Below are 14415 nucleotides of genomic sequence, written 5' to 3'. Positions count from 1 at the left end.
ACTTTGTAGCCCCAGGCTGGCCTTGGACTCGCAGCAATTCTCCTGCCTCAGCCTCCCAAGTGCTGGGATTACAGGCGTGCGCCACCACACACGGCTAAAATTTTTTTTTAAAAATTGGCCCAAGATGATACTGTAAAGGAAGACAGTAGAAAATGGAGCTGTTTAAATACAGCTGAGATGCACTATGCCAGAGATTCACTTGAAGGGTAGTCTGCTGCCTGTATTTCCTCTCCTTTTGTTACTTTCCTGGACTACATATTACCTATTACTTTTAACGTTCCCTTGCCATCTCACATGCCATTTATTCCAGGCTTCGTCTTTTTTTCTTTCAGTTTTTGAGACGGGGTCTATGTTGTCCAGCCTGGCCCTGAACGCACGGTGAACCTCCTGCCTCAACCTCCCTCCCCTCGGTGCTGGTGTTGTAGGTGTGTGCCACCACCTCTGGCAGGGCTTCCTTTAAAACAACTTTATCGAGGTGTAGCTCACATACCACACAGACTTGAAGTTGTTTGATTTGCAATTCCCTAATGACCAGTGATGCTGAGCAGTATCCATGTGCTCGCTGGCCATCTGTGTATCTTCTTTGGGGAAATGTCTATTAAAGTCCTTTGCCTGTTTTTAGTTATTTGTCCTTTTTTAAAGTTGCACTGTAAGTACTGCCATCATTTGAAATTGACATGTTGCTAGATAAAAATGAAATTTTAGAATTAACGCAATCTTGGTGCTAACATGATGCTAGACATTAGCTTAGCAATGTTTATTAATGTCAAAATGTCATGAACACCTAGCAAATTCAGAAGGAAACTTTTCTACTGCTAAGGGGAAGGTGTCAGACAAGAGGCCAAATAATTTATTTTTTCCATGATGCTGGAGATTGAACCCAGGGTCTCTTACATGCTAGGCAAATGCTGTATCATAGAGCTTACCCTCAACCTCTAGGATGCCAAATAACTTGCTACTCTGCCCCCCCAAAATGACAGCTGGATGAGGTAGCACACTTCTATAATCCCTGCACTTGGGAGGCTGAGGCAGGAGGATCATTGCGAGTTTGAGGCCAGCCAGACTACAAAGTGAGCTCAAGGTCAGCCTGAACTGCATAGCGAGACCCTGTCTCAAAAAACACACACACAAAAGATAATACGAATGTGCAATTCAAAAAATAAGACAAATACAAATTGTTACTATATCCTCAAACTTACTAGTAAGAAAGAAAATACAACAGTACAGAATATCACATAACATTATTTTTTCCTATTAGATTGGCAAAATTTTTAAGGATTGATTATACCCTCTACTTAGAAGAATTCGCCTACACTTTTGGTGGGAATGTAAACTCATACGAATTTTACACGGCAATTTAGTAGTCAGTATCTTCGTGTGGCCCAGCAATTCTATTTCTAGGACTCTGAGTCACACAGTCTATAACACGGCCCTCAGTGATCCTCACCTCCTGGTATTCTCCTTAAGGGTGGGCTGGATGAGAGGTTCACTTCTAAAAAGGACAGAAGTGGCAGAGGTAATGAGATATCCATTCTGAGATTAGAATATCAAGACTATGGCTTTGCCAGGTATAAAGACATACGCTTGTAATCCCAGCTATCAGGAGGCTGAGGCAGGAAGACTGCAAGTTCAAGGCCAGCCTAGGAAATTTAATTCAATCTCAAAATAAAATAAAGAGGTCTAGGGACGTAGTACAACACTGGATTGCTTACTTAAAGGGCATGAGGCCCTAAGTTTAGTCCCCAATACCAACAAAAACAAACAAACAAAAAAGAGAGATGGAGAGAAAGAAAGAGACAGGGACAGAGAGAGACAGAGAGAAAAGATGTGGCTTCCCTCAGCTACCCTTTGTGAGGATTCACAGGCAGCCAAGAGACAGGCACACATGTATGGACCTACATGTGGGACCATGTATGGACCCACACATGTAGGTCCTACTAAAAACCACATGTGTGAGCTTAGAAATGGATGTTGCACTCCCAACAGCCACATCAGTGAGCTAGGAAGTGAACCTCCACATTTTTGTTTTTGCTTTTGTTTTTTGAGACAGGGTCTCGCTATGCAGTTCGGGCTGGCCTTGAGCTCACTTTGTAGCCCAGGCTGGTCTCAAACTCACAAGGATCCTGCTGCCTCAGCCTCCTGAGTGCTGGGATTACAGGCATGTGCCACCACGCCTGGTTTTATTTGATTTCTTGATGATGCCAATTCTTTCTGGGGTAGGATGGAATCTGTGTTGTTCTAATTTGCATTTTCCTAATGGCCAGCAATGTTGAACATTTCTTCATGTACTTATTGTACTTCTGTGAAGTGCCTATTCTTTTGCTTGCCCATTTTTTGATTGATGTGGGTCTAATTTTTTGAGTTATTTATATATTCTAGATATGAGAGCTCCAAGGACAAGCTGTCAAAATTTTTCCCCATTCTGTATGTTGTCTTTTCACTGTGTTAGTTTTTTGTTTTGTTTTGTTTTGCTGTGCAGAAGCTTTTAAATTTAATATACTCCTTGTATAACTGAGATTCTGACTTTTTTCATTAAAAAACATAAAAATATAATTTGGCTTATAAAGTAATGCTCATTAATGTTTAGTGATACAGCTAAACTAAAAATTGGGTACACTTTCACTGACAAATATGCCTCACTCATTATCTAAAGAAAAAATTTAATAATTAGGAATAAAGTTAGCTTGCTAAAGGTTAAATGTTAAAAACGTTAAAAATAGTCAAGCACAGTGGAGCACACCTATAACCCCAGTTATTCAGGAGGATGAGGCAGGAGGATCACAAATTCAAGGCCAGCCTGGAAAGTCAGTGAGCTGTTAAAATTCCCTCTGGTTGTGTGTTTTAAGATTCAGATAGGTACCATACAAATGCAAAGTGCTATAAGATCATATATTCTTCTCTCTTGATAGAGTTTGGTGTAGAAAGTCACCAATGGAGTACTTTTAGAATTTTTTGTTTTTGTTTTTATGAGACAGGGTCTTACCATGTAGTGAGTTCACTACTTGATACTCACTTGATACTACTTGAACTCACTACATAGCCCAGGCTGGCCTTGAACTTGCAGTGATCCTCCTGCCTCAGCCTCCCCAGTGCTAGGAGTAGAGGCATGTGCCACAATGCCCGGCTTAGAACTTTCTTGATTAAAAAAAAAAGGGTTTTTTTTTTTTTTTTCACTAAATTTTTATTGCTCCCATTAAGGAGGTACTATCTTTTTTTTGTTTTTTAGTCCTTTTTGAGACAGGGTCTCGCTATGCAGTTCAGGCTGGCCTTGAGCTCACTTTGTAGCCCAGGCTGGTCTTGAACTTGCAAGATCCTCCTGCTTCAGCCTCCCAAGTGCTGGGATTACAGGTGTGTGCCACCACACCTGGCTAGGCAGGTACTATCTACTATTATCTTTTTCAAGGTTTCCCTCTTGAACTTGTAAGATGATTTCTCTAAGTCAAGTTTTGGTTTTATAAAGAAAAAAACCTGTAACTGAAAAGCTTTTCAGCACTAAGTTTTCCCGAGACCCTTCCATATCCAGAAAATGAAAAATACACAACAGAGTATTCATTACCTTGGCTGAATCATTAGAGTATTGCAACACATATTCTTTGTAAAATTAACTTGCACAGGCCGACTTTCTTGGAAACATAGATTATGAGTTTTTTTAATACCTTAAAAAGAATAAAAATATCAAAACTGAAGTTATTAATTTTAAGTGAAAAATGTGCAGATTTTAAAAGCGTTTAAATTTCACAGCCAAGTTAAAATAATAAACACAGTAACATTTACTCTCTGGAAGGTTCATGTAGTATGGAGCCGCACTATTCCTCAGTGAAATGTTAGCGCTCCCTAGTGGACACCAAGCAACATGTCACTCTGTGACCAACAGGCAGAGGAGCGCCAGAATTCCTTTGAAAGACAGCGGTTTCTCAAACTCTTCATAAAACAGTGACCGTGCACCCCGCAGCACACCGCTAGAATTCTGCTTTAGAGCCTCCTATGCAGGGCTGATCTTCCTAGATAGGACTTTTGGCAGTTATACCCGCATCTGTTCTGTTAATGCTTCCCCCTTTGCTCACACCGTTCCTTCCTCTTAGAAAGTCCTAGTGACGCCACTGTTCAGCCTCTCCCCTCCCCTCCCCTCCCCGCTTTGGCTCACTTGCCCAAGTACCACTCACTGTACCATTTTTCAAGGAATCTGGCCCAATATACTTCGTTGTAGTTTTTGTTGTTCTCCGGGTTCAACAATACTCTTCCTTGATAGTGTGCAAATGGCATAAAATTTTTTACATCTTTTTTTTTCCCTTGGTCACTTCCTTTGGTTCCCTTGGTTAACTTTACTACTACTACACAAGGTACTTATCACTTTAAAGAGATAAAGTGTCTTCACCAGAATTTACTTCTTTCCCATAATCCCAGATGCTCTGAAGGCTGAGGCAGGAGGATCACAAGTTTGAAACAGCTTGAAAAAGTTACCAAGAACCCATCTTAAAATAAAATAAAAAGGCTCAGGGGTATAACTCAGTGGTACAGCACTTGCCTAGTGTGTGTGAGGCCCTGGGTTCAGCCCTGAGTACTGCAAAAAGAAAGATGAAAAGAAAGGAAGGTGAGAAGGAAGAGAGTGAGGGAAGGAGAGAGGAAAGGGAAAGAAAGAAGAAAAGTCTTATTTTAAAACATTAAATAAGATGGGCATGATGGCATAAGCCTGTAATCCCAGCACTCGGGAGGCTGAGGCAGGAGGATCACCGTGAGTTCGAGGCCAGCCTGAGCTACAAAGTGAGTTCAAGGCCAGCCTGAACTGCATAGTGAGACCCTGCCTCAAAAAGATAAAATAAATAAGCCAAGTCCAGGTATGGTGGTGCACACCTATAGTCCCAGCTACTCAGGAGAATCTTCTGAGACTAGGAGTTTGGGGCCACCCTGGGTAACATGAAAAAGGCTCCATCTTGCAGGAAAAAATAAATATGAGCTGAACTGAAAAGACTTTGTAATGTAGAAGAGTTAAATTCCGGTACAAGCTCCTTACAGACACAGACTCACAGAACAGTAACAAGAGCCTGGTGCCCTGCAGCCGGTCAGGCCAGGGGGCACGCTGAAGACCATGCTGGCCACAGGATACCCACTGCCGTGGTGGAATTCCGCTTGCCACCCTGGGACTTGGCTCAGTGGGTCGAGACCCCTCAGAGCCTGAAGCAGTACATCTCAGGAACAACCGTTACTATAGGAATATTACATTCCTGCGATTTGGAATTTCAGAGGCCATCACCACCCTTCTGTACATTTAGGGTGCTGCCAGCTTCTCTTTCTGTCAGCTCTGAGGAGGTGGGGAAGGCTCTGACTTCTGGAATCACTCCAATTGGAGGGAAATTTGGGATGGCTGCCTATGGTTTTTTGGCTGTGTGATTCCTCAGAGACAAGACAGGAATTTTTTTTGCACCAGGAATCGAACTCAGGACCTTGCACTTGCCAGGCAGGCACTGTGCCACTGAGCTATATCCCTGGCCACAAGGACAGGAATTTGAAGGATTTTTTTTTTTTTCTAAGGATTTGTCCTTTGTGGGTTTGTGTGACCAAATATGACCAAATGCTGAAATGCATTCAGTATGGCAAGTACTTTTTTTTTTTTTTTTTTTTTTTTTTGGTACTGGGAATCAAACTCATTGAAGGAATTTTAAAACTCTTGTAAGTCATTAGCACATGCGCTTTTTGACAAAAATTTGAGACCTTGGGTCTAACGCTTTTCATTCACCTTATGAATATACATGCATGAATCAGTTGTAGGCTGGACATGGGGCACATGCCTATAACCCTAGCATTCAGAAGGCTGAGGCAGGAGCATCACTGCAAGTTCCAGGGTAGCCTGGGCTACAAAGTGAGTTCTAGGGCAAACTCAAAAAAAAAATAAAATAAAATAAAAAATAAAAAGGCAAGCTCAATTGCATAGTGAAACCCTGTTTCAAAAAAGACAAAAAAAAAAAAAAGAAAAAAAAGAAAAAGATTCAAGAGTTTTTTTTTTTATCTTAATGAAGTGCACCCTCCTTCACAACCCCTCTTTGCTGGGTGTCTGTCTCCCTAAGCTCAGATAGAACTTACCATTTATCAGTAGGTTGTCTATATGTAACATTCTCCAGGGACAATTCCCTGGCTCACTTTTCTTTCAGTGCTAGAGATTGAACACCTGGTCTCTGGACTGAACTACAAACCCAGCCCTTTTTATTTTTTTATTTTTTTGTTTGCTTTCCGGTACCGGGAATCGAACTCATGACTTTGCACTTGCCAGGCAGGTGCTGTGCCGCTGAGCTAAATCCCCAGCCCTGTGCCCTTTTTATTTTTTATTTTGAAAGAGACTTACTAAGTTGCCCAGGTTAGGCTTGAATTTGCAATCCCCCTGTCTCAGCCTTCCAAGTAGCTGGAATTACAAGTGTGTGCCACCATGCCCGTTACTGATTTATTCTTAGAAACTCTGAGGCCAGTGCAAAAGGAACCGTGGAGGTTTAGTGGCACTAGCAATATATGGGTAAAATATTTCGGATGAATCTTGCTCTTAATTACATAAATGACAGAAATCATTCTTTTTTCTATGAACAGGTATTAAACAATCTAAGAAATCACAGTTCCAGATGCTGATTATGTGAGATCCAGAGGCTAGTTCTTCTTGGAGGCTCATGTTTTGGCAATGGTTCTCTTTCTTTTTTTTCTCTGAGACACGTAGGGAAGGAGGGAGGATAAGAAAGGAAACACTCTGTAGCCCAGGCTGGCCTCGAACTCATGGCAGTTCTCCTGCCTCAGACTCCCAAGGGCTCGGATTACAGGCGTGCGCCACCATGCCTGGCTTGGCAAAAGATTTCTACCAATGAAGACAGCCAAATTTACTTCACTACCCTTAATGTCTTCCCAAATTCCAAATCTTTATTTCTAGCAGCTAACTGGTTATCTCTGCTCAGGTGACGTTTCTCAACTAAACTTGAACAATATTACTCCACCAGATTAACGTAAAGTCACAGGCATGATCTGCTGTAAACACACACAGTTTTGGAAAGCATGACTACCTCACAGTTACCGTAGCCGCCTCTACGCCCGACCTCCTCCTCCTTCCTGAGCCGTCCTTTCCCCAGTGTGTAGCAGCCATGACGTGCGGGTGGGACGGACTACTTCCAGCCCCAGGCCTGGAGCCTCTCTGGCACAAACCAATTGGTACACTCTTACCACTCCCCGCTGCTGCAGAATGGGGCCCACATACAGCGACAGAACAAGGCAGTTAGAGAACAGAATTCCCCTTGGCACCAGGCTCAGTTCAGGTGGGTCTTATCAGAGGGAAGCCCAGCACTGTGTTCAGTGGACACTGAGGTAGAAAGAAGTGCCTAGCCCCTACTGCTGCTGGAAATCACCTTTGAAGTTTGTAAGTGAAGCTGCCTTCAGGATAAAACACGTGGAGGAAAGTACAGCTAAGAAAGGTTTTAAAAATGAGAAGCCACACAGCCAGGCATAGTGGCCCACGCCTATAATCCCAGCACTCAGGAGGCTGAGGCAGGAGGATCATTGCAAATTCGAGACCAGCCTGGGCTACAAAGTGCGCTCAAGGCCAGCCTGGACTGCATAGCGAGACCCTGTCTCAAAAAGACAAAGAAAAAAAAACAAAAAAAAGAGAAGCAGCCTTCTTGAATCATGCCTATGACCTAACTTCAAGCTTTGTGTTTACGTGAGCCAATATTCCTCTTTATTGTTGAAGCCAGTTTGAATCCTTTTCTGGCTTTAAATTTTTTTTTTTTTTTCTTCTACTACTTGTAACCTAAAGCATCCAAATTCATACATCCTACAAAAACTACCACAAATTAACCGATCATAAATATTTACTTGACATCAATCAAGCCAGTGGATAGTTCAGAAACTAAATACTTGGTGACTAAATATCCAGCTGGAGGCAAGGGAGGAAAAAACTGTAGCATCAGCAGTGACCTGTGAGCGCACCCTGTGTGTCAGGCACCGCATCTATGGGACCTGAAGGCTTCTGTGCTGACAGTCATGGTCTTCGCATGACTCTCCTATTATATGAAATAACATTTAAGGGATGGGAAAAATAATGCTAAGTCATTGGTTATTTGTAAGAAAATGTAAGGATTACAATGTACACAGAAATAAAAATATATTATTAAGATAAATGTAAGATAAAATTAAGAAATATAAGATAAATTATAATAAGTTAACCTTCTATAAGGCCATTTAACTACAAGAAAGATTTGGATCAATATCACAAGTATTGAAGATTGAATCTAGGGCCAGGCATGGTGGCTCACGCCTGTAATCCCAGCACTCGGGAGGCTGAGGCAGGAGGATCACTGAGAGTTCGAGGCCAGCCTAGGCTACAAAGTGAGCTCCAGGCCAGCCTGAACTGCACAGCGAGACCCTGTCTCAAAAAGACAAAAAAAAAAAAAGAAGAAGAAGAAGATTGAATCTAGGATCTCTACATTGAGCTATAGTCACAGTGCTTTTTTATTTTTTGACACAGTCTTGCTAAATGCCTAAACTGGGTTCAAATTTGTGGCTCTCCTGCCTCAGCCTCCTAGAGTACTGGAATTACAGGTGTGTATCATTACACCTAGTAAGATTTTGGAAAGCATAAAATTCTACTGTTAACTTCAAAGAAAAGAGCTGCAATCATAGGATGTATAAGGAGGGCCCATACTTACAGAATGTGCAGGCAATCTTCTAAATACAGGAATAACTCACTGAATCCTTAGAAAATCCCGAGGAGACAGATACTAACACTATGCTTGTTTCCATATTAGGAAAGGGCAGCATAGATATAATGTGCCCAGCATCTCACTAAGGAGGAGCAAAGAACTGGATTTCACCTTAAACTCAGTGGCCTCTAGAGCCCATGCTCTGAATCACACATGTGTGTTTAAGAGTGTAAAGGGCCTATGAGCATACCACTTTAGCATCTAGTTTGAAATGCTGGGAGTCAAGAAATCTGTCTGAGCCAGGCGTAGTGGTGTACATCTGTAATCCCAGCAGTTGGGAGGCTGAGGCAGGAGAATCCTTGCGAGTTCGAGGCCAGCCTGGGCTACAAAGTGAGCTCAAGGCCAGCCTGAACGGCACAGTGAGACCTTGTCTCAAAAAGAAAAGAAAAAGAAAGAAAGAAAGAAAGAAAGAAAGAAAGAAAGAAAGAAAGAAAGAAAGAAAGAAAGAAAGAAAGAAAAAAGAAAAAGAAAAAGAAAAAAAGGAAAGAAAAAGAAATCTGTCTGACAGCTTGGGGTAGCAGAGAGAATGAATGTAGTCTTTGGCACTCTCTCTTCTGGGCCCGGATTCAAATCCAGGCTGTGTCTTGCCAGTTCTATAACTGGGGGTCATCATCATGCTTCTCTCAGTCCCAGATTTGATAAGATCTGCCTTCTAGACTACTTTCAACACCAGCGGACATTTTTATTTTCTGTTCTTATCTATGGACATTTGTGGTAAAACCAACACACACAAAGCACTCCTACAAAATATTATCAAGCAACTAGTTCATTTTAGAACAGTCAACTTAAACTGGGCATAATCCCAACACTCTGGAGGCTGAGGCAGGAGGATCCTTGCGAGTTCAAGGCCAGCCTGGGCTACAAAGTGAGCGCACGGCCAACCTGAACCGCATAAGGAGACCCTATCTCAAAAAGACTAAAAACAGAAGACAATTAAATAAATAAATAAAAATCAAATCCTTCTACAGAGACAGGTAAGATAATACAACTACCTTACCAAATAACCTACACAAATCCTAAACAATAATGCTATGCAAAGTATTGATAGGGGGTTTGAATATTTCAAACGTGAAAAATATTTAGAAGAAAAAACAATATTTTAAGCCACTTGAATTATACCTACCATGTCTGCAGAAGAACTGAATAACTACTTTGCACTTGTCAGATCCGGTGAATATTTTGCACATCTCTACATTTCTTTCAAAGGAATTCAGACCTCTAAAGATGGGTAGAATTGACTGCAACACAATTATATTATACATATGAAGAACACACGATATAGTTGTTTATTTTTTTTTAAACTAACAAGTGAGAAGTACATGTATTCATCAGTAAACATACTTGTCCTGCATGCCATTTAAATTGGGAAGTATGAAATATGTTATATCTCATATAACAAACATCTCTCCCATATTACAGAGAACCCATGTCACTTATATTTACCTTCATTCCCAATTTGCAATTTAAACACACCGACTTGCCATTGTCATTTATTTTCTTCGAGGTTGACCATTGATAATGTTCAAAAAACATAGAAGAGAACAGGACATATCCATATGCCGATGAAGAAGAATTTATAGATCTTAGAGCAAGCTTGAAAAATAAGATAGTTATTTAGGCCAGAGTCAACTTTCTTTAAGTGACAGTTTAATGTTTTAAATTTCAATATGTTTAATGTCATAGTTAAATATGTTCAAATAAGACCATGGGATGTTAACCACAGACTACACTATACAAAGTATATGAAATTTGCACATAGCTATACATGCATATGGGTACATATCTACATTGCATACATATGTTTTAAACCTAAAACCTTGCATTTTGAAATTATAAGTGCCTATAAGGATCTTAACTTTAACGCAGGAAATGCCACAAAGAAGCTACAGGAAGTTGGCTGTCTCACACCCTTGTAATGGAGAAAAAACATTACTAAGATGAAACCAACTAAATTCTATTTGGGAACATAAGCCGAAAATTGTCTTTTTTTTTTTTTTTTTTTTTTTAAGTCTTTTGAATTTTAAGAAAAGCAGGAAATTCATTTTCATGTGGACTTTCTCAAGGTGGTTTGTTTTGTTTTGTTTTATCTTGTCTTTTTGGATTTTTTTAAGTTTTTGTTTTAGGTTTTTTTTTTCCAGTACCGGGAACCGAACTCACGACCTTGCGCTTGCCAGGCAGGCGCTGTGCCGCTGAGCTAAATCCCCAGCCCCTATCTTGTCTTTTTGAGACAGGGTTTCACTTTGCAGTTCAGGTTGGCCTTAAACTCACTTTGTAGCCCAGGCTAATCTCGAACTCTCAGAGATTCTCCTGCCTCAGCTTCCCAAGTGCTGGGATTACAGGTATGCTCCACCACGCCTGGCTCAATTTTTAAAGATTAGAAATTATCTCAGTTTTGGGTGGAGAGGGTATTGGAGAATGAATCAAGGCCTTGTGATTGCTAAGTGGTAACACAATTTACCACTGAGCTATACCTCTAGTTCCTAAAAAAAAGTCCCCAAATATTTTTCTTGACTACCAATTTCTGATTTCTGGCTTACGCCAATTTATCTGCATGATTTTTTTTTTTTTTTTTTTCTTTTTTGGTCTTTTTGAGACGGGGTCTAGCTATGTAGTTCAGGCTGGCCTTGAGCTCACTTTGTAGACCAGGCTGGTCTCAAACTCGCAATGATCCTCCTGCCTCAGCCTCTCAAGTGCTGAGATTATAGGCATGTGCCACCACACCTGGTGTCTGCATGATTTTCAAATTCATTATGCTCTAAGTACATTCTGATATGTAAAATAAAGGTGAACAATGAAAGGGGTAACTGTAATTTCTGAATATCCTGGTTAATATTCAATCAGGAATAAGATCTTTGAACACCTTCTCTTGCCTGAATACACAGCCTATTACTTAACGTTCTTACTTACACCTTTTTCTGATGGGTCTAGCCACAGCTCTTCACTCACTCGTGACAGAGCTTGGATCGCTTTCCCAAATACTGCAGAGAAAAAGAAAGATGCTGTTTACATTCTTTCTAGCAATAAAAACAAACCACAGAACTACTTCAGCAAGTGGAGGACTCAATATAAATTCAAAAAGAACAGTGGGCTATACGGAACAATTTGTTCCTGCAGGTCAAATTCTTCAGTTGCTTCTTTAGTTGAAGAATCTATTCCTGCTCTGCAGGTCAAATTCCCGGATAAGGAAATAGGGGCTTTTGGTATTGTAGATACTACTTATCAACCTGCTACTGGTATTTGGAAATTGTTGGCAAACATTCTTCCTAAACTTTCTGGCCTATTTTGCAACACACAGTTCAGTATGTTTCTACCATTCCCTCTGATGCATGGGTTTTGTATACTATAATAATATTCAACCTCTCTTTTGGCTTCCAATATGTTTAATATAATGATCTCAAGTTCCGTTTTGTGTCAAGATTTCTTAGAGCAAATGTAAAGCAAAATGAAGATATGAGTTCATCTCAATATGTTAAACTTATCAAATTTATTCAGTGCACTAGCCAGGCATGGTGGCGCACGCCTGTAATCCCAGCACTGGGGATGCTGAGGCAGGAGGATCCTTGAGAGTTCAAGCCCAGCTTGGGCCACAAAGTGAGCTCAAGGGCAGCTTGAACTGCATGCACTGCAAGACCCTGTCTCAAAAAGAGAAAAAAAAAAAAAAAATTCAGCGCAACAGATCTGGAAATAATGCTTTCTAATCCCTTTTCCTGCATATATCAGGATAATTTCTGGTATTAAATAATATGCTGTTTGGCTTTTGGGTTTAGTACATTTTAGCAGAAATATTAAGGGACAGATTCTTCAATTGAATATATGTAAGAGAGAAATAATTACGCTGATCTGTACTGCACTTTACAGACTAATGCTACACTACTTTAAGAAATACAGTATAGGGTTGAGGCTCAGTGTTAAGAACACCTTCCTAGCGTATGCAAGGCCTCGGGTTCAAACAAAAATACAATGTAGTATCCTTAGCAACATATTAGATGCACAGCAAGGGCTCGGTAAGTTTAGAGAATCAGCGTATATAATAAAAGCAACAAAACCCTTCTATTTGTCTGCAGTTATGTGGAACTATCCTGAAAGGCCAATTTCCATAATAATGTGCTCTAAAACTTGGTTCAAATAAATGTAACTGCCAAAAAAAAAATATGGGAAATGCATGGAAAGGATATTTTAAATGTTTTAATAAGTTAGATGGAAATGTCAAAACAAGTTATGAGAGAAAAACTAAGGGTATTCAAAATGCATCTTTGATGTTTGAAAGTATCTTTGAAGATGCCAGATGTCAGCAAGGAAGCTGCCAGACCTTCCTATTAAACACAGACAGGCTAAGGGCTAGATGAAATACTGTCTGACCTAGGAGGACACCAATGATGTTCTTATGAATTGTGACTAAGTAAAATCATGACAAATAGTATTGGATACTGTGCTGGATGGGCATTTCAATCCATCGAGAAGTATAAAATTTGAGAAGAAATTACAGAACGTAAAATCAGATTACAATGCTTAAAAATCACAAGTATGTATTCTGAGGAAGATGGGATGACCTAAATGAATATTTTTTAAAATTAGAGTCATTTCCCCAGTTTATGTTCAGTTTTTGCTGGACTAATGCAGACTTTCCATTCATCCAATGAACATTTACGAAGTACCGACTACGTTCAAGTATAACCAAATGCAACAGGGTTACAGCAAAGAACAGACAGGTTCAGCTCCTGCCCTCAGAGCATTTACAGTCTAGGAGGGAAACAGACTTAATCACACAAATAATTGCTTATTGCAAACAAGGTACACACTGCAGAAGAGAACGTCCTAGTACTCGAGAACATGCAACCACAGAGAGCTCGAGTCCCTTTCCTGCTCGTTAATTCTGTCCCAATTTGTCCTCAACACAGGGGAAGCCAGCTACAAAATACATTCAGTGATCGTTTTCAGCTCATAATCTGTAGGAAACTTCTGCTTTTCTAAATATTTTCCAGATTAACCTCCAGGGTTTGTTTTGTTTTGTTTTTGGTTTTTTGCCGGTACCAGGAATTGAACTCATGACGTCGCGCTTGCCAGGCAGGCGCTGTGCCACTAAGCTAAATCCCCAGCCCTGGTTTTTTTGTTTTTGGGGTTTTTTGAGATAAGGTCTCCCTATGCAGTTCAGGCCGGCCTTGAGCTCACTTGGTAGCCCAGGTTGCCCTCAAGCTTGCAAAGATCCTCCTGCCTCAGCCTCCCAAGTGCCGGGATTACAGGTGTGCACCACCACGCCAGGTCCCACCACCATGCCAGGCCCAACCTCAAGTTTTAGAGTACTATTTACAATAAAAATAGTGTCGCTTACTCCTGTTATTACATTTATTACATTCACCTTTACATTCATTCCTATTTGATGCCTACAACAAACCTTATTAATTAAGGTGCTATTACTAGTCCCATTTTACAGATGAGGAAACTGACCTCCAAAGTGATTTAGTGGCTAATCTGAAGGTCATATATCTAAGAATGGTAGAATATGGCATTAAAAATACAGTTTATGACTTTTACGGGGCATGTAAATACTTTTACTGTCCACCCATTTTGTTCTCCCAGTTCCTCCCCACAAGTCCTGGCCACCGCAAGTTTGATGTCTATGGTACAACTCATCGCATGGACACCACCCATACTCAATGCTATGCTTAAATAAAAGGAACTGCCAAGTTCA

General features: G+C 40.6%; 1 protein-coding gene across 6 annotated transcripts in view; it reads right to left on the bottom strand.

The window, feature by feature from the left end:
- Rad9b (RAD9 checkpoint clamp component B) overlaps positions 1-14415 on the bottom strand; it is a 53721-nt gene that overhangs the window by 38507 nt on the left and 799 nt on the right. For 5 of the 6 annotated variants that reach the window (XM_013503653.1, XM_013503654.1, XM_005403154.2 and 2 more), the window contains exons 2-5: positions 11634-11704; positions 10170-10319; positions 9850-9964; positions 3557-3656 (exon numbers count right to left, since the gene is read on the bottom strand). In XM_013503653.1, coding sequence (XP_013359107.1) covers positions 3557-3656; positions 9850-9964; positions 10170-10319; positions 11634-11704 — 436 coding nt within the window. The remainder of the gene's footprint in view (positions 1-3556; positions 3657-9849; positions 9965-10169; positions 10320-11633; positions 11705-14415) is intronic. The other variant, XM_013503655.1, reaches the window with a different exon arrangement.

This window comes from Chinchilla lanigera, unplaced genomic scaffold (assembly GCF_000276665.1).
Source record: "Chinchilla lanigera isolate Chin_1 unplaced genomic scaffold, ChiLan1.0 scaffold00081, whole genome shotgun sequence".
Lineage (NCBI taxonomy): Eukaryota > Metazoa > Chordata > Mammalia > Rodentia > Chinchillidae > Chinchilla > Chinchilla lanigera.
Note: the sequence above shows the minus strand (reverse complement) of the source record. Positions and strands in the feature narration are given on the sequence as shown.